Here is a 19,303-nt window from a genome sequence, read left to right as displayed (position 1 = left end):
TTGCGTTTGCTTTGGTCAGATGAAACATTTGGATGGGGAAATAGTTAAGAATGTTGGTAGATGGAATTGTGACTTTATTATTATTATTTTTTTAACTCTCTGTCTGCCATTGACGAAAATAACTTAAATGTGATCGTAGCAACATTTAAAGGCAAAAAAACTAAACATTTAAATAAAACAAGTTCTACTATGTATAAATCTTTTATTTTAGTGATGCATTTATTAATAAAATATATCTAATGTGTATATAAACTTCTATTATTCAAGTTTTCATTTGGTTATTCATAATTTTGTATAGAATAGTTGCTCTTTGGGTTCATTATGTGAAGTGATTTTTCCTTTTTAAATCTTTTTGTGAAACAAAGTCTGGAATTTTTACAAAAATAAGACATTTAAGAATGGAACTTTGTTTTGGCATTTTTTGGGTTCTGTCTATACATATAGCTATATATTAGGGTTAGGATTTTCTAACCCCAAATATATATAATTTATATACACAGACACCAGTATGTGGTATAAAATACTGCTGAGAAGATAATATAAGACAAACAGAAAATGGGCTTTAGAAGGCAGCCAAGTGCACATTACATAATATACATATAAATGCACGTACTAGAAATGATCATGTGTCAAGTGCACAGGTGCATGCTGGGAACAAAGGTTCAGCAAAGACAATCTGGAGACCCTCATTGGCTCGACTCACCATGGGTGGGAGTAAAGGCCCGACGTAGCATTATAATGCGGATAATACGGTAATTGTAGACCTGTTAGACGTAATGTTGCACAGGTGACAAAACGTTAGCTCAAATTTGATCCGTCAAAAGGGTAATACTTATAGGGTGTGGAATTGTTAAATTAATGACGTTATAAGAACAGGTGAGTGGAGCCATTGGGACTGCAGAGTGGAATTGTGTGAGCTTGTGTTTGTGTGTACAGATGTATGTGGGTGTGTGTGTTAGTGTGTGTGTTAGTGGGGCCCTTACAGACGTCCATGTTGGGCTTCATACTTGGCCAGGATGTTCTTGGTGCGTCCGAGCTCTTTACGCAGCTCGCCAACTTCCTGCCTGAGCGCCAAGTTCTCTTTCTCCAGGAAGCCAGCCCGGATGGCGATCTGGTTCTCCTTCAGGCGCCGGGCGTCACGCGAGCGCTTGGCCGCCATGTTGTTCTTCCGGCGACGGGCCCAGTATTTGTCGTCCTGCTCAAAAGCAACAAGACAAGGCGAGTTACCTCCCACGGCGATGCCAAACTGCCATCAGTTGGGCAATTTTTGAAAAGCCACCAGCCCCAAATTACCTTCAGATCTTCAGGGATGAAGACTTTGCGAGCCTTCTTGATCATAGGTTGAGGTTTCAGTTCCTCGTCGGAGAACTTGCGCTTACGCGGGTCAAACATTTCTTGGCCTGGAATGCTGGACAGCGCCAGATCCGCCGGATCTGGGTCATATCCCACCGGCACTTGGATAGAGTCGGGGTCAATTGGGCTTGGGGTGTTTCTGAAGTTGAGTAGGCCTGAGGAATAATGAAAAAAAACTTTAAAAAAGATAATTCAGAAAGCGTTGCAGTGACGATTTACCACCAGAAGATGGCGACAGGTAACCGTTTTATCAAAGTCCCAATTCAATTTACATTTGACACCACTGGTCTAAAGAATCTATAGAATGTACCTGGCCTGTTGGGGTTTCTGAGAGGATAACCGGGTGGCACATTGTGAATAGACGTTGAGGCATGGCTGCTGAGGTCCATTACAGAGGACGGCACTGATACTGGTAATGGGAGAGGCGGTGCCCTGATGGGCTGAGGCGGGGGTGCCGGATGCTGGACCGGGCTGGCCGGGATTCCGTTCTCGCATAGAAACTCCTCAAGATCCATGTACTCCAGCTGGAAGTTGTCGCCATCATAGGGCAGCGTCTTGTCCCACAATGTGGGTCCCAGGAAGGCCGACTGGGGGGCGCTGCACTCATCGTCCAATTTCTTCTCCTTGTTCTGATCCTTGTCAAATCCTGCAACCAACCATAAAACTTGGTTAATAATTGTTGACTCATATTAACAAAAAATGAGGGGATTCATATCCAAGTCAAGCAAGTTTAGTACTCTTTAGACTCATATTACATAGAAAGAATGTTAATGTATGTGTTGTGGTAGTTAGCAAAAGTATAGGTAGACCATGTGACCGATGGGAGAAAAATAATAGGTCGTCTGATGTGGACAGTTACCATGGGAACAGTCAGTAAACAATATAAGTGCCATTAATGACCTGTCATGTGGTGAGTTAGAGTGCTTTATGCAATATTAGACAATATGGCATAATTATAATCTTTTATTGTCTATCATAACCATTTTCAAAGGTTATTTCAGCATGTCCAAATGGACTTCAGGGGGTCAATACAATTTAGAAGTAACAGTTACTAAAAAGAACAGTTCTAGTTTAATTTCTGTTCATAGCTGGTTTCCAGAATGTTACACAAAGGAATGGTTACTTCAACATAAACCTCAATTGCTTTCTGGAATACTAAGGGAAATAAATGACTATAAATAACAACTCTTGTTTAATGTCTGATTGTGAACGATAATTGGTTTCAGTATTATTACCAGAAGGAATAGTTATGTACTTTTTGCAGGACTTCTACTTGAACATGGTTAAAATGGCAAATATTCTTGTTTGGAATATGGAATAATCATTTAGATTCTGATGAAAACCGCAAAAAGAGCGTCCGTTTCATGTCACAAAATATCATTTTACGCACTTCTATGTACATCTTGTTCAGATCACTGTGGACGTACATCATATGCACTGCAGATAAAAGCAGCAATTTGCAGCTTTATATCTTGAGCATCTATCACATGACAACAAACTCAAGTCATCTACATTAAATCCAAATGGCATGCAAACTGCACTTTTCCTTTTCTTTATTCTTTTTAGTTTTAAAAAAAAACTTCCCAAAGCATAAGATGTCATCCTTTTTTTTTGCAATGTCGTTATGTGCATCACACCAACGTATATCTTTCAAGCATGAATGAGATATGGAAAACATCATAAACCCGGTAATGGTCATCGGCTCTGTACCGTCATGATGTGCATGTCGGTCGGGGAGCTTGACGGGGTTCTCCAGCAACGACTTGAGGACTCCATGCGTGGCAGAGGGCACGAAAGTTGCGTGAAGGCCACCCGCGTGCAATCGGGGCATCTTGTCCATGGTAATGCCCCACCCACGAAAGCAGACACGACACGAACGTCCACACGACACCGGCGAGAGGAAAGAAAGCCTGTCCGGTGTCTGGTCTCTTATCGCCCGTGAAAAATGATTCAGTCAAGGGGGCGGAGAACACGTCGTGGACGAGGCGAAGTGTAGAGAGACTCTTCCAATCGAGTCAATGAATCAATAAGCAGCAAAGATCGGCGTTTTTGGCTAGGGGAAAACTAATTCCAGATAGATTTTTAGAAGGAGTTTTCCAGGCTACTTCATGTTTCAATGCGAGTAGGATGAGAATGAAGTCCGTTTGGGTGCTGAAATGGATTGGAGTCAGAAAAAAGAGTCGTTTGAGACGCCTGGGTGCGCACGTCAACGACCACGCCCACTGTCATTGGCCGCAGAAAGGGAATAAAAATAAATGACTAAAGTTCGAAGGAAAGTCTTTGACAAGAGAATTGAACATAGAGAATAAAGGAGTACTTTGAAATAACAGCAAGGACATTCTAAAAAAAGATGGATATAAAAATAGATGTTCACCTTAAAGGAAAATGTTTGATTTTAAAGGAATTAAGGTCAAATGAGTTTATTTCAATGGAAATGAACAATTATATACATTTCTTACTTGTGTTATTTAAGTGAATAGAAAGCATCTTATCATTTGAATAAAAAACATTAGTATTTTAAAAAAATCATTACATTTTGATGTTGCTTATTCCAATCAAACTAAATGTTATTTTAAACGATCATTATCTCATTCCCTAACTGATTTGATCATTTTTCTTAAATACAAACTCAATGGCAGATGTCAGACATCATTATTTCCTAACCTCAAAAGGATTGGACGTTTATAGTCGTCAATACCACTAACCCAATACTATTGAGCCTGTACTACAATTTGAAAAACAAACAAACAAATACATCAAGTATCCAAATCAACAAATTGTTAACATAATCACATTTACTAAACGTTCCAGGTGTTCACCTTATCTGTACTACATGCACTCCCTTTAATTTAAAGATCCCTATCCGACTTTTCATGACGTTTTTGTTGTCACCACGCGCACACGCCCACAGAGGAATGCTGGGTCACATGAGTGGGTTGTCTTGACCTACTTTAAACCAATCAGAGGCCAAAGCCCACCTGCACGCGCACACGCATGCACGCACACACGCCTTCACCCCCCCTCCAGCCTTGTCACATTGAACCTCATGTGCTCCTGAGAGCATAACAAACCAAAGGAAGGAAAGAGGAAGTCAAATCAAGAGACAGGGAAACAGGACATGTCCTTAAGAGAGACTTTTTGACACTAGTAATGATGCATATTGAAATGGACTGGAAGTATTTACATGCATCCATTCTCATGAGATGATAGTTTCCCCTGGTAACGGTTGCTAAGGCTTCGTTGTGTTGACCTCTTGTCTAAGTAGGACAACGCCTCGACGCTGGCGGGACAAAGGCAGAAAAGTTTATCGCTCAGTAGGACAGAGGAGCGGTCGGCGCCCAATGGCGGGGTCACGAGGTCATGTTAAGTCGTAGAATAGATGCCAACATAAGAGGGTTTCATCTGGTGGTATTGAGGTCAATAGATGGCCAACTGAAATTGAGTTTTCCAATAAGTTGAAATAAAAATACTGACTTGCAATTTGAAATTGAAGTTTACCCATTAGTAAAATAATAAGATAAGTGTATCCTATATCAATGGCAACCCATAAATTCCACTTTGTGCCTTTTCAATCAGAATATTATGGATTACTCCAGTGTAAATACTGAAGAAAGTTTATTTCCGCTTACAAAAAAGCCCTTAAAAACACAAATAGATGGAAAATGTTGAGGTTTCTAGTAATGTTTGTCAATATTTACACGTTTACGCTATGTAAATGTTTGCGAATATTTGCATCCAGCTGCAGCCATCGCACGGACGTACACTATAAATAACACTATAGTCTCATACTGCTTTGACCTTTGTGTCGAGAGAAGTAATCAGATTACTGGAGTCTTTTATTCAGTTACTTTGGGAGGAAAGAACAAATCGCTTTCACAGTCACCAACACACGCGCATCGATTGTCTTGGTGACATAACAGTGAGAGAATGAGTGTGTGTTGGTGTGTGTGTTTTTCTGTTTGTATCGAAATTACTACAATGAATGGATCTTCTGGTGATTAAAGTTGGCCCAATTGCTGTGTTTTTGTCTTTTAGAGAATTTTGATTGGCTGCAACACAGTTCAGTTTGTTGATCTTCCCTATTTGTAATCATACTTATTATGGTTGTTTCTATAGCAACAATAAGTGCCTTCATCTTCATCCTAGCAGAAAATGGGGGAAAAAAAGGCAGGTCAATGACAAGAAGTACAAAGAAGTAAAAATTATATGATGGACAAAATTGCCAAAATGGATAAATAAACAATTAAGATGTGAAAAAAATCTATTTGTCCCTAAACCCCGTATTTGTGTGCGTTTTTTTTCTTTCTTATGGTCACCTTTTGGTCTGAGTGCATCTCCCCCTTTAAGTTTGTATTTTTTTCCCGTTTCCATTGAGGCGAACGTTACAGTATTGTTAAAAAGAAACGTTTCAGTCGCAATTGAAAAAAGAACACGAATAATACTGAAAAAGGTTAAAAAAAATGTACAAAACATATATGAAATAAAAAATAACTACAATTCCACAACCCCAAAACCCAATTTTCAACCCAATTCTAATGTTTCCAATGACTTACCTTATGACAAAAAGCAGCTACATTTGTTTTTGCTCCTTATCATTTGTAGCCTCAGAGGGCGTCGTCGTTGTGGTCGGCACGGCAACAGCCAGCGGCACGCTCCAGGAGGTGGTCTGTGTCACATGGCTGTCAAAAGGCAAACAGCAAAGAGATGACCTATTGTCATGGTAACTGTGGCTGATGATGCCAGCAAAATCCCAAAAGGAGCATCATGTCACGTACTTACTTGATGAAGTACTTGACGCCGTCATCTGTGTATGCCTCCTCCCATCCATAAGGAAGAACTGCACAAGATTATACCATTAAAGAATTTGCAAAAAACATATAGCGCTTTTATAATTATATATATGTATATATATATATATTTATACAAAAAACAATAATAGATACAAGCATTGAAGAAATTAGGATATAAATAAGAAGATGGCAATTTTAAATTGGCCACATTGGAAAATGACAAAGAATTCTAAAAAGGAGAAGCTAACAGGTGTTTCATAATTCAATACATCATACAAAATAGCAACAACAAAACAAAATAAAAATACTTCAGTACAAAAACCTAAGTACATAAAAGGATTTGATAAACAAGATAAATACAACAAAATACAATGTTTTTTCAAAATACACTGAGATAAACATTTTGATGAAAGCACAAGGGTTCAAATTTGACAAAATAAGAAAAACTATAAAGAAAATGAAGTGCTATAAACTTGGGAAATACAATGTATTCACAACACCATCAAAAGAATTACAAAAAAAATTAAAAATAGAAAAAAACATGGGGAAGCAAAGCCAAATAATCAACCAGGTCATGCTATGATAAATGTCATGAGGTGATAGTGGTTTAATGTCAGCATGTCATTGTTACTGTGCCCCCTCTGTGTCAAAGTGCACCCATGGGATTTGATTGTTCTTGTTGGTGTCAGCAACAAAAAGAAAAAGTGTTTTTCTCCCCTTGAATGTGAAAACCTAAGACCACCCGCTTGCTTGTCAGGTCCTCGAGTCTAACAAAGTGAGGAAGTTGAAGATGATGAAGCTCTTTTGTGAGGCCCACAATGCAAAGCTCCAAATGTCAAGATCCATCTTTCCCAATCGACTTTCATGAGGTCGGCATACAAAAAACAAAAAAAAAAGGTACTTTAACAAAACAAATGTTGATGATGAAGTTGATGATTCCAAAAAAAGATGGCAAAAAGTAAAATTAGAATTAAAAAAATTCACAAAAAATTAATTAAAGTAGGACAAAGAAATAACAAAAAAAATGTAGCCATTGTCAAGTCAGAAGACGTCAAAGACAAACTTTATTGAGCACTTTCCATTTCACAAACAATTAAAATGACAAATTTCGTCATTAGAACTTTGGCAGCGCAAAAAGAAAACATCTTACCAAAACAAAAAACTAAATAATAATTAAAAAATGATCGACAATAATTAAACAAAGGGGAAAAAAACATGCAAAAACCATCGAAAAAAATTGCCTTTAAAAAAATAGGTTTTCATCCTTTGCTGCGCGTCACAAACTTTATTGACTAGTTTGATCTTGACAAAAATCCTTCTTAGAAAACAATAGCCAGCAGCTTTGTTTACAAAACACTATCTTTACATACGTGTGTGTGTGTGTGTGTGTGTGTGTGTGTGTGTGTGTGTGTGTGTGTGTGTGTGTGTGTGTGTGTGTGTGTGTAATGCCAAGCCGCTATTGGTATCCTAGCAACAAGCCAAGTGATGAAAAGCAGATGGAGGTGACTGGAAGAAAAACTCTCCTACATCCATATGACCCACTTTCTTTCTTTCTTTAGGCGTCCCTTTTCATCTGACCACCACAATCATCATCATCAACATCATCATTCTATTGTGTGTGAGTGTGTGTGTGTGTGATTAGGTAAGAGCTACCTGCCTTAAGTAGGTTAAAAGTGCTTGACCTAGTGGCTCAAAAGACTTTTGCTGAGTCTTTCTCTTTTTTGTAAAGTTATCACACATAAAAAAAATAAATTTTCTAATTATTTGTCTCATTGGATAAAGAACAAATGGAACTATTGTTTATGTTTTTTTTCCATTGGTAGAAATGAGTGGGTGATAAATTAGGATTTATGTAACTACAAATATGTTTCAAAAATAGACTGGATTATTTTCTATTAAAATAAATGTATTTGTAACTTAGTAAAATAAACTGTTATATACACAAACCCTATAGTTTAATCATAGACTAATTTGCATGTATGCACTTATGTCCTAAATGATCATAAACACAAGACATTTAGCTACATTATAGGCAGTCTTAGTTGTATGCAATATATGTGATGCTAATTTTTGAGTAATGATTCAAAGGAATAATACTTTACATATGTACACGTCTGAATAAAATAGAAAGACAATATATTGTAAATTCATGTGAATCTCACAAATACCACTGTACCACTGCTTTTAAAACTACCTGAATTATACCGCACAACTAATAGTAATTTGATAATGACAATCTATTGGAACACAAAGGCTGCAGCAACAAAGACAGACATAACAATACAAATCTAAAATTTCAGTTTGAAAATGAACTGCTAAACTTATTAACCTATCTTAGATGTGTGCTATGGTTTAAATAGAGCATGAAAAAATGAGTAATAAAGTTGGATTCTTAATATATTCATGTTAATGTTATTGCTAGATAGAAGTGACTTCATTGTAAGTGGGAAAAATGAGTTGTGTAGGATAAATGCACAGAAGGAGTTTTACTAGTGCATGCAGGTTGAAGACCACACTTAGCGTCTACGGAGGTGCTCCACGTCCTGCTCGCGGGGGGTCCACTAGAAGGTCAGTGCTGAAACATGGAGGACAGTCACTCGCGACAAAGGTCGGCGTCCACAAAGGGGGCGCATGCGGGGGTCGAGAGGAGGGGAGAAGTCTCAAATTGGAACTGGAAAGTTTCAAGCAAGTCTCCATTATACGTATAGCAGTTCGTAAGACTTTTTAACCATTTTTTTTTTGTCTCTCGGCATCAACGCTTTCTGTTTACGAAGATTCAGTGCTCATCTTTTAAATGTAAAACTTTGGGAGCTTTCTTAAATGCTTATTATGGAAAAATGCTGACATTGGAAGTGACACATTTTATGCAAAGTACATGACATTTGAAAATTATTCTATTTATCATACATTTCTACAACTGTATTAGATTTAAGACCCTGCAGTATCGACATTAGTGCAAAACAGTCATTTTACAACAAAGTCAATATAAATGAAACATGCATGATTTGTCAAGGACAGTCAATGGGAATCTTTAACAAAGTTGTATCCATAAAAACGACTTACTCTCCACTTCCAGGATATTCCTGACGCTAGTACTCAACTCGTTGGCTTCCTTCGCCAGGGTCGCCGACGTCCACGAGCTCTTCTTGTGTCGGGAGGGTCCCACTTGATTCATCCCTTTCATGTCAGCACAACTACACAACAACAACAACAACAACAACAACCTCGGGTAAACATCCAGTTCAACAAAGACAAGCTAAAATATAGAACAGTGATTGCAAGTTTCCTCATTAACTTCTAATCCATTTTTTGACCTGGCTGGGATCCATCGTGTTATGCCGCATGTGAAAGTTTCTGGAGTGAGAGTATATTCGAATCATATTTACACTAATTTAAGTACAGTTCATATCCTGGACGTCTATAACCTTTAAAAGTGCAGAAACATGATGGTTCTTTTCTGTTTATTTTGTACTCGGTGACCCACTCAGCAGACACGTGTTTTGATTTTGAAAAGACACAAAGAGCGATGGCCTACAAACGCAATAGAAAAGGTGAGGACGAAGCGGTGTGGGGGCCTGTTATGAAACCTGAGACATACTGACCCCCCCACCACAATCTCACTTAATATTGCCACAGTCTGACCTGATTGACTGAAGTGGGCTTACACAAGAAACATGTCATGGTGAAATCAATCGTACTCGCGCAAAGCATCGGACCAGATGCACGTTGGGATTTTTTTTAAAATAAAAATTGAATATACAGATGGAAAATATGTGATTAGGATTCAAGGAAGGACAACGATGAAAGAAGGAAGGAAGCAATACTGTGGCAAAGTCGTTCTGTCCTGTGAGTTCTGAGGAACTCTTGACACGGAGAAATGGTGATTACCTGCTGGTTGGCCCCTCTGGGGGGTCGCAGACGTTTGGTAATGAGGCACCATGGCAGCGGGGGCTTATTATCGCTAAGTGGCTAACTAGGAGCCCACCTGGGCTCATGTGGGTCAACGTGGTAAATGTGCAGTCCAATGAAAAATCATTGACGGAAACTGTAGGAAACTTCATAACTTTGTAAGACTGCTGGACAAAAATAATTATGAAAAAAAGGGGAAATGGATGAATTTGGTCAAGCAGAGAGGGAAAAAAATTTCAAGGAGGTTTTAATGGAACCTGAAATGTAGAATCCTTGGAAATTTAGGAATTTATGAAGGTCATTTAGGGGATTTTTTTAAAGGATCTTAGGAGGAATCATTGTGTTTTTTTTAATGAATTTCTGTTGTAAAGTGAACCAATTTTTGTAGGAACCTGTTGCTGAAAAGTTTAAGTAATTTTAAGTAAAAATGACTGATAATGAGAATCAACTTAGTCATACCTGAAGCTTTTGGTTGGGCCAAGTCCTTCAAGTAGAAACTCTTGGACATTCTGAAGAAAAAGAAAAATCATATCTTTAAAGTTTTTCTGTGCAATGGCCACTTCATTAGTTAGATAAAGTTGTATCTTTCACCTCAACAAAAGCAAGCAGTTTAGTAGTTGCCATCTCTAAAGTTTTTTTCGCAGCATCACACTTTCTAAGTTGACATTCCAGCACGGCTGCTTTCTTCTTCAGTTGTTCGTGTTCCTCCTTTAGTGCAAAAAATGCCATCAATGTCCCTGAATGATGCAACTCACAAATAAATACCTTATTCTCCAGCAAAGTAGGTGCTTGAAGCGGCTTTTTGGCTTTTTGACTCTTCAACTCTGCAATCTCGGCCTCTAACAGGTGGACCACCTCCTCGTAATCCATCTCCATCCCGCGGGCCTGTTTCTGAGCCTCCCCGGCCAATTGCACCTGTGCCCGTAGGGCCTGCGCCTCCTCGGCCGTCGTCTTTGCGTCCTGTCGGGCAAAAAGAAAAAACAGGCAGCAACTTTTGTGACTTTCTAATGTTTCACAAGAACACATTTTTTTGATAATCCGGTTTTCTTCAAACAAAATAACCACACTATTTGCCGATGAGGCAAAAAAAAATGCATTGATTTTCCGCGGGAGGGTGCTGGAGCCTATCCTGCCAGGAATGGGTTGCCAGATACTCATAATTTTTCATAAATTTGCAGTTCAAATGATACAATTTTACAGGAGAGATGCACACCTGACATAACATTGTCAATTCAATGTAACTGGAGAAACAAAACCACTCATCTCATACACCTATGCGCACATGCTACTCAGCCCTACTCTGTCATGTCACATGTAGCCCCCCGCACACGTGTGTATGCGTCTTAAAATTGTGCGTGTCTGATTATCGATAGTCCTCACGTGGAATTTGCACAGTGGACATAAGCCGGTTTTGGTCGAGGGGGGCGTTGCAAACCGTCCGTCCTCACCAGGCATATCAATACACGTGTACACACGTGGGGGTGCAACCGCCATCTCTGCCCGCCAACCGACAATGGTTCACGCCATCATATCACATGGCATGAAAAAAAAAGCTGCATGGAGAATAAAACTCTCGCAAATGTTGCAAAAGTACACAAATGTAGCATGAAAACCATTGAAAGTATTTTACACTTAAACAGATATTGACATATGAGTTGATTTTGCATAGTAAATGTTCATTTTCCAGTGTCCTTATATTCTGGTAGTGCTGGAGCCAATCTCAGTCAACTTTGGGCAGTCGGAACACCCTGAATTGGTCGCCAGCCAATCACAAGGATGGGAACAACCATTCATGCTCAAACTCACCCTTATGGACAATTTAGAGTGTTCAACTCTATGCAAGATAGGCTATCTTGCATATTTTAGGCGTTTTGGAGGAAACTGGTGCACCCGCAGAAAAAAACACAAACATGCAAATTAAGAGAATTCAGTCACAGCACATTATGGGATCAGCCCTCGTGTTCTAAATCACAACGCGTGGATGATGCCAGGTCAAACTTGGGCCTATTTTGGAAAAGAAGTGTGCATGCATGTATGTATGTGTGTGTGTGTATGAGCAACTGGTTGAGTAACTAATGGATCGCAGCGTGAGCAGTCTCCTCTCCAGCTGTGGTTTAGAGAGGGGCAAAAGGAGGGGACAGTGGGTCTTGCCACTCTATGTAATGAGGGCCCAGACAACTGACCGTGTGAGAGAAAAGAGCGCGTGGCTTTTGTGCGGGCGGACACGGCAGCAGACTGTTGTACTCGTCTCGGGTTGTCGTAGCTATGACAACAACTATGGCTTGTCATGTCTGTGACTCTCATAGGCATATTTCATTATATTTCTTGACCTCAATCTTTATTTCTTTCCTTCATTTGTATCTTCTTTTCATTCAGGGAGCCATGAATCATTTATTCTTTAACTTAAAACTACTTTTCATTTACTTCACATTGGATTTTTGTTCAGCCCACTTGTTGGTAATTCTATTTTATTCAATTATTTTTTGAATTAATTGAAATTCCTTTAAAAACTGACAGCTATATTACAAAATCGGAGTGAAAAGGTACAAAATAAATGTTTTAAATTCTCAAAAATACAAATTTCACATGCAACTTTCCTTTAAATGTCCCTATTTAAAGCCAAAAAATATTTTCTTAAACTCTGCCCTAAATGTTCTGTTTTGACGTGAAAATACTGCCCAGGATTTAAAATATTATATATTTTAAAGCTAAAATCAAATTTCTATTGTACGAATGGATGGCTTTATACAAAACGAGCAAGACGCGTGGGAGGCTTGTGAATCACAACAAACAAAGCAAAACAAAACAAACAAAGCAGGAAGCATTTTTGCTTTGGAGATTTTTCTCTACGCTTTGAATGGCGGCTGCTCAGTCCTCCCACACCTGCCTGCCAGGACCACTTTGGCTGCGTTATACCGTTATACATAGACATAAAATGTAGCTGAAGAGAGGAGGAGCGCCCACATTCACCTGATGAGCTATTTTAACATCCCTTGCCCACATGTTCTCTTCCCACGCTCTGCAAGTCAAGTGACTGCACCAAAAGATGATAACTCAATGTAAAAGAGAATCTGTACCAAGGCACCGAAATGTTTCGTCACGTCACAATGTTCCAGAACACGCCTGTAGGATGCATCCTCACCTGTCGCATCATGTCCATCTCTTCCTCCATTTGCTGCTGAACTCTGTGAGACTCCAGCAGTTGCTCCTGAACATCAACGCCAAACACCAGGTGAGTCATCATGTGACATCAACAGTTGCAAAAATAACTAAGATAACATTTTGCTTTCACCTGTAACCTTTTGAGCTCCCTTAGAGTCTCCAGGTTCTCTTTCCTTAGTCGTTCCATTTCTTCAATGTCGTCCCAATCACCCGTTGACTGCTAAAATCAGATGTACAATTTAGGCTTATGTGGTCATAGGAAGTGAAAATGTTTTAAATAACATTTATTTTCACCATTTGGTGAAAAATACATTTGTGATCCACAATTTATACATTATATGTATATACATATTCGTATATACATACATATCTATCTACCTGTACATATAGATAGATGTACATACATGTACATATGTATAAGTAAATGTTTATAGATATAGCATGTACATGCACATGTAAATGTATATGTATATAGATATGCATGTATATGTAAATGTGGATTTATATAGATATGCATGTACGTGTACATGAATACACATACATGTAAACTCTGATTGATAGATTACCCAAATACTAGTGCTAAATTATTCATTAATACAAATTAGTATACATCCATAAGGTAGTTGTAATTGGGAATAAGCCACAAGTTACATTTGATGACTGGTGGAAAAGTGAGTGATCGTTTTCGAAAATGTTTCCATTCACTAAGTAGGACTGCTCGGACACCCCCCCTCCCCCAAATCATCAACGGGTCAATGGCTGCAACATCGATGTCCTGGAACCCGGCCGCACAAACGTGGGCTTTAGCACGTACTACCAGCTGCTTTCTTACATTAACATAGGTACATTTCTTTTACTTCCCCATCATGTACTTTTTTTATTCTAAAGTTTTACAGATCGTGATCTACAATTCTCTCTAACCAAAGTGTTTGTGTCCTACCGAGCGGTGGGCGGGAGCCTCCAGCAGACTCAACAGGTCCTCGCACGTGAACTTTGACCCCGACAGGGTGGTTGAGTCCTCCGACTGGAGCCCGAACGCTTCCCTGGTCGCGATCTCCAAATCTGCCATTAGTCACGTCATTTATAACATACGACAACTACAGATGCAAAAAACTAATGAACAGACTTTAGCGCAATTGTGCAGATTAAAAGTGTTTTTTTTGTTGTTATTTATGGGGGTGAAGCGGGTTCTTACCAGCATAGGCCACCGTCCCCGCTAGATCCGCTTGCAGTCGGGACCAGAGTGCTTGGCGTGGAGCATCTGAGGGCTTCAGGCCCAGCATGTCCAAAGCCTGAACACGCGCACACATCCATAAAAGCAGATCAATACGCATGCAATAAATGCACTTGCACTCCTCTCAAATGACAAACTAGCAGAATATTCCACTTATGAGTTGTATTCATAAATGTGCATTCAATTGTATTCTAATTTATGCAATTAGAAAACAATGCAAAATCATATCTTATTTAACAATGTTATATAAATCAATGATATCAATAATAACAACACCATATTTTGCCATCAATTAAAGATGATCTGAATAGCTGGAAAAGTACTTTTCACATGGCCAAATGAGAATAAATAGGAAATAAATGAGTGGAACAGCATAGGACACAGGAGTGATCCTTGTAACAGAACGTCCTCTAGTGTGCATTTTGATCATGACATCTCTAATAAAAATGCCGTTGTTGCCATGGCAGCAAGTGTGGGTCAATACAAAAAACTTCAAATACTATATATCTGTAGATATACAGTATACATGTAAAAGGAAAAGCTTACTTTTTCCACTTGCTCCAATTTAAGACGACCTGAAAGCAAAAACACATAGAAATTTACTACATTACCATTAATTTTGTGATTATTGCTCAGCCACAATGTAGGAAAACTGTCAAAAATAAGTATGACATCACCAAAAATAAGCCCAGTGTCAAGTGTATTCCTAAAAAGCATCAAATAGCTAAATAATAATAATAATCCTACCTGGGTTTGCATCTGGCTCAGGCAAAGAGGATACATGTTTGGTTCTGACTGGACTCACTCGAACCTGCAAACAAGTTTAACATTCAGTTAGCGTGCAAAACTGAATCGAATGAAACTAATAAATGAAGGCAATGTCAAACTAAGATCAAATTCTAACAGTATCTGACAAAACGTGCTGAAAGCATCACTTGGCTTATGTTGACAGCCGGCAGCGTCTCACTGGCTGGATTCCGGCTAGATGTCAGCTTGGTGACCACAGCCGGTGGAAGTGGCTCGGCACCCTGACCCGCAGGCCTGGCTATATTCCCCCCTGGAACAGGACTGTGAGAACCACTACTCGAGCCGGACGACGCCCGACGACGGATAAAGGCCACTTCCACGGTAGGATCTGGTCTGTGATATGGCAACAGTGAAACTCCCAAAGCTCCAAATTTCACACAGATGGTTTGCGAGCAGGACAGACCTGAGTTTGGTACGGCTCAGGATGGTTCTGGCCTCTTCGTACGTCACTCCGATGAGCGATTCTTTGTTGATGGACACCAGCTGGTCTCCAACTTGCAGCCTGCCATCCTTAACAATAACAAAGCACATTGTTGAATAAGATACAATTGAAAATCTAATACATTACAACTATATGCACTTCAAAACAAATATATGTATAATATAATAGCCCACAAAACAGCAGGAATTACAGTAAATAAAACACTGGCCCAGATTTAGTAATAATTTGAATTTAAATTCGTCAGAATTCTACAATTAAAGAATTAGAAAAGAGTGTGCTAAAGCTAAACTAGTCATTAGTTCGACAGTCGGCATGTTTGACAGCCGCAATGGTGGTACAGATTCAAATGCCAATTTTACAGTACTTTCTTGCTGATTTGACAGTACATAATGTCAACTTCTGGCAACAACACGCATCTATTATTCCCCTTATTTTCATTGGCATGATACAGACCAGCTGTTTGATAATAGACCGACCTTTTGGCAGTCTCCTCCCGCCACAATGTCTTGGATGAAAACCATGGGACCCTCGGCACGGTTGGCTCCACCCTTGACAACCAGGCCCAGGCCTCTGCCCTTGGCGATGCAAATCAACTGGATCACGCTGTCGCTGCGGAAAGGACGGATGGGCACGCACATTGTGTAACACTTCCCTTGCAATCCCATCACAAGTGTTTCCGCTCCCTGTCACATCGCCTCAAAAACTGGGGTGGAGGTCTGTGACTGCACCTGAAGGCGGTTGTATGACTATAGATGGAGACCCCTTCTTTAGGGCTGAGCAGTTGGGGGTTATCAGATGCAAAACAAGAAGATGTGGTGGCGTCTGTCAGCTTCCCTGCATTGAAACAATACCCAGAGTTGAGTCATACATAACTGTGGAGGCTCCATATTTCTTCTCATATTTCACCTGCGGATTGCTGAGTCGGAGAGATACGACCCGACGCCGCCAAAGGACCGGAGCCATACTTTTCCATCAGCTCCGAAAACTCCCGTCTGGAATAAATGGAAACAAACAAGCAGTTGTGTTTAGAATGACAGTGTTTTTTTCTTCTGGTTTTTGAGACAGGTGTTTAAACACGTGCAAGTCACAAGGCCGCTAGCTGGGTGATGTTTTCGTCATCACTCTTATGTCAGGCCGCGTTTCTGCTGACAAGGTGGCGGCGAGGACAGTGGTAACCGGAGGGCGTACCCTTAGATGACGCTTCCTTCGGGAAATAAAATAACTGGCGTTTGACTTTCAACTAGCATGAGAGTTATCTTGTTGTTGGGGTAACCACTTTATGATAACTTTCCCCTCACATATTTTTAGAGGAGAACGGACTGAAAACTCACCTAGTTGCCCTTTTTATGGTATAAACCATTAGTTATTGAGCAGATTAGATTGACATGGCATAAAGTGCACCCAAAAAATATAATATACACATCCTTGAAGCAGTACAACTAAAATACTATTACATGAATACAATAGACGTTTGTGCTCACCTGGAGTCGTCGTCCCTGGCAACAAGAAGGGACATGTGATTGGACAGCGACACCGTTCTCAGGATTTCCACTGCCCTACACGTACAAACAACACAAAAGCAAGATTCCATCACAACTAGATGAAATCTGAAAAGCAAAATGGCGACATCCAATCCATTTTGAGTAAGATCAAGCCCTGCCGACCCTCCCAGTCAAAATGAACTTGGACTTTGATCAAAGTGAATGGTACTGAAAGCTTCACATTGTGCACCTCTCATTGGTGACGCCTCTCAGGCTGATGTTATTCACATCAACTATCAGGTCACCTGATTTAAGCCGACCTGGAACACAAAGAAGAGAGACAGATAATACAAAGATGATTCTAAAAATTATAGAATCATTTTTTACAAATATTCTCAGCAAAAAAAATCAAAGTAAAGCAAACCATCAAGTGCAGCCAGTCCTCCCGCTACGACTCTTTTAATGAAGATGCCAAAATCTTCTCCGGTCAGCTCTCTGTAGCCTCCAATGATCTTTACACCTGAATACTCAAAAGAATCAGCACTTCAAGAAACAGAGAAGTGAAGCATGCTGGGAAAAAAAGACTGACCCAGTCCTCGTTTGCAGTGGCAGAACTCCAGCCGGTGGACGGCTCGGCTGATGCCGTGCGGGCCCATGATGGTCCTTGAATGCACCCAAAAATCAAATTATGACTCATTCATACACTTGCATGACACTCGAAGCAGTAATGAAACAAAAAAATGGAAAAAATGGAATCATTTTGACTATACGGTGTACTGAATGTACTGAAAAAGTGGGACGTCGTCCTCAAGTGAGCAGCAGACTGGAGCGCCTGCAATTAAACTGATCGCTTAATTCCCGATAATCTGCTTGATCACCTGCCGCCAGTCATTAACATCACACAAAGGCACACACATATACACCATTCAAAGTCAAGCACTGTTGCAACAACACATAAGCAAGCTGTACTTTGTATTAGCAAGTCACAAGTGGTGTCCATTCAAGATTTAAATGACACCTTCTTAATGTAAACCAAATACATTAAATTGATTTTTGTTTCCTTTGGTCAAACTGTTTAAATGCAACCTAGAATGCCAAACATAAAATTTCGAGGGCTAGTTTTGAGTTAAAAAGTAATGTTTACTAAAGTATACCTAGTTATGAGTTGCCCAATGGTTGAATTATTTATATTATATTTTAAAAAACATAAAAATCAATTATATTCTTATTAATATCTGTGATGAGTGGTCAAAATTAGTATTTTCTGTGCAATTCCTTCTCCAATTAGTGCCTTATTTTTCAAATATGAGCAAAAATTTGAATTAAGAGAAAATTTTAATTTATAAGTTGCCTCCAATGCAGCACTATTTGAATGAATTAAAAGTCATGCCTTCACATATTAGCTATTAAAGTTGATGGCTTTCATGAAGTCAATTAAAAAAATACTAAGAAAAAGAGGTAATTATTCAATAAATAAAATGTCATCAAAATATCACCAGTCATCCTAAGCAAACAAATCCATAACGGACATTAATAAAGACCAACTGAAATCTGCACAGGAAGCGCTTTTCAAGCTGTCATGATGTTTTTAAAGGGCCAGCCCACATCCGTGTGTCAACAGCATCATGTGGACGTCAACATTTGACGCACGTGCCCGTAAATAAACAAAGACATCTTTTCTAAATCAACAATCACAACAAAAACTAAACAAACTAGTCCATGACCTCATCCAACGAAAGAAATCTGAAGCAAAAAAAAAAAATGGAGATAGAAGCCAAGAAAGAAGCTTACCAGTAGAGCAGCGACAGTCCATTGAATCGTTCCGCTTCCTGCGGGAGAAATGGCATCGCACGGCGTCAGCAAGAGGACGACCAGCCAATCACACGCGCACCCTGGCACACACACACTGGAAACACACTGCCATGACAAAACGCTGCTCGTCTCTGAGGAAGACGAAGATGAGACAAGGCTGGTGTGCTCATGTTGGGGGGGCTTAAATCGGCCTAGACGCTGAGACACACACGCACACCTTCACACACTAATCCCTGCTGATACCTGGCCTGCACAAACACACACACACACTTACACAACATCAGGAAGAACACACAAATAACATCAGCAACCA

General features: G+C 39.6%; 2 protein-coding genes and 1 long non-coding RNA gene across 7 annotated transcripts; 1 reads left to right on the top strand and 2 right to left on the bottom strand.

Moving 5' to 3' along the window:
• Positions 1-953: 953 nt before the first annotated feature.
• On the bottom strand, positions 954-3,692 carry hlfb (HLF transcription factor, PAR bZIP family member b). 2 transcript variants are annotated; one of them, XM_077738530.1, is made up of 4 exons: positions 3,064-3,692; positions 1,664-1,999; positions 1,294-1,508; positions 954-1,198 (listed from the first exon to the last, which is right to left on the bottom strand). In XM_077738530.1, exons 1-4 carry the CDS (start codon positions 3,191-3,193, stop codon positions 980-982), a joined length of 900 nt encoding a protein of 299 aa, XP_077594656.1. In that variant the 5' UTR covers positions 3,194-3,692; the 3' UTR covers positions 954-979. The 2 variants fall into 2 exon arrangements, with proteins under 2 accessions (XP_077594656.1, XP_077594657.1); XM_077738531.1 differs by having other exon boundaries at positions 954-1,195; positions 3,064-3,629.
• LOC144211360 (uncharacterized) lies at positions 3,056-6,229 on the top strand. 2 transcript variants are annotated; one of them, XR_013329592.1, is made up of 2 exons: positions 3,056-3,246; positions 5,956-6,229. It is a non-coding gene; the product is annotated as an uncharacterized LOC144211360 (long non-coding RNA). The 2 variants fall into 2 exon arrangements; XR_013329591.1 differs by having other exon boundaries at positions 3,082-3,194.
• On the bottom strand, positions 3,974-19,219 carry stxbp4 (syntaxin binding protein 4). Of its 3 annotated transcripts, XM_077738527.1 has the most exons (23): positions 18,970-19,219; positions 17,768-17,841; positions 17,603-17,698; positions 17,429-17,498; positions 17,179-17,253; positions 16,604-16,689; positions 16,426-16,531; positions 16,174-16,306; positions 15,659-15,765; positions 15,384-15,588; positions 15,196-15,259; positions 14,995-15,023; positions 14,410-14,506; positions 14,155-14,276; positions 13,345-13,434; positions 13,195-13,260; positions 10,818-11,012; positions 10,644-10,760; positions 10,512-10,561; positions 9,207-9,337; positions 6,133-6,190; positions 5,907-6,032; positions 3,974-5,495 (listed from the first exon to the last, which is right to left on the bottom strand). In XM_077738527.1, the coding sequence occupies exons 1-22, from the start codon at positions 19,023-19,025 to the stop codon at positions 5,924-5,926; spliced, it is 2,136 nt and encodes a 711-aa protein (XP_077594653.1). In that variant the 5' UTR covers positions 19,026-19,219; the 3' UTR covers positions 3,974-5,495; positions 5,907-5,923. The 3 variants fall into 3 exon arrangements, with proteins under 3 accessions (XP_077594653.1, XP_077594655.1, XP_077594654.1); XM_077738529.1 differs by lacking the exons at positions 3,974-5,495; positions 5,907-6,032; positions 6,133-6,190 and adding an exon at positions 7,185-8,814 and having other exon boundaries at positions 18,970-19,218; XM_077738528.1 differs by lacking the exons at positions 3,974-5,495; positions 5,907-6,032; positions 6,133-6,190 and adding an exon at positions 7,185-8,718 and having other exon boundaries at positions 18,970-19,218.
• Positions 19,220-19,303: the final 84 nt, after the last annotated feature.

The sequence above is a fragment of the Stigmatopora nigra genome, chromosome 18 (genome assembly GCF_051989575.1).
Source record: "Stigmatopora nigra isolate UIUO_SnigA chromosome 18, RoL_Snig_1.1, whole genome shotgun sequence".
Taxonomy (NCBI): domain Eukaryota; kingdom Metazoa; phylum Chordata; class Actinopteri; order Syngnathiformes; family Syngnathidae; genus Stigmatopora; species Stigmatopora nigra.
This window is presented reverse-complemented; position numbering and strand designations above follow the sequence as displayed.

Coding starts and splice junctions, on each gene's coding strand:
- stxbp4 (XM_077738527.1), bottom strand. CDS start 19,025: ATGCCATTTCTCCCGCAGGAAGCGGAACGATTCAATGGACTGTCGCTG. Junction 17,842..18,969: donor GGACTGTCGCTGCTCTACTG/GTAAGCTTCTTT, acceptor GGTGCATTCAAG/GACCATCATGGGCCCGCACG. Junction 15,766..16,173: donor CGGGAGGAGACTGCCAAAAG/GTCGGTCTATTA, acceptor GTTATTGTTAAG/GATGGCAGGCTGCAAGTTGG.
- hlfb (XM_077738530.1), bottom strand. CDS start 3,193: ATGGACAAGATGCCCCGATTGCACGCGGGTGGCCTTCACGCAACTTTC. Junction 2,000..3,063: donor CCGACATGCACATCATGACG/GTACAGAGCCGA, acceptor GGTTGGTTGCAG/GATTTGACAAGGATCAGAAC. Junction 1,509..1,663: donor CAGAAACCCCAACAGGCCAG/GTACATTCTATA, acceptor ATTATTCCTCAG/GCCTACTCAACTTCAGAAAC.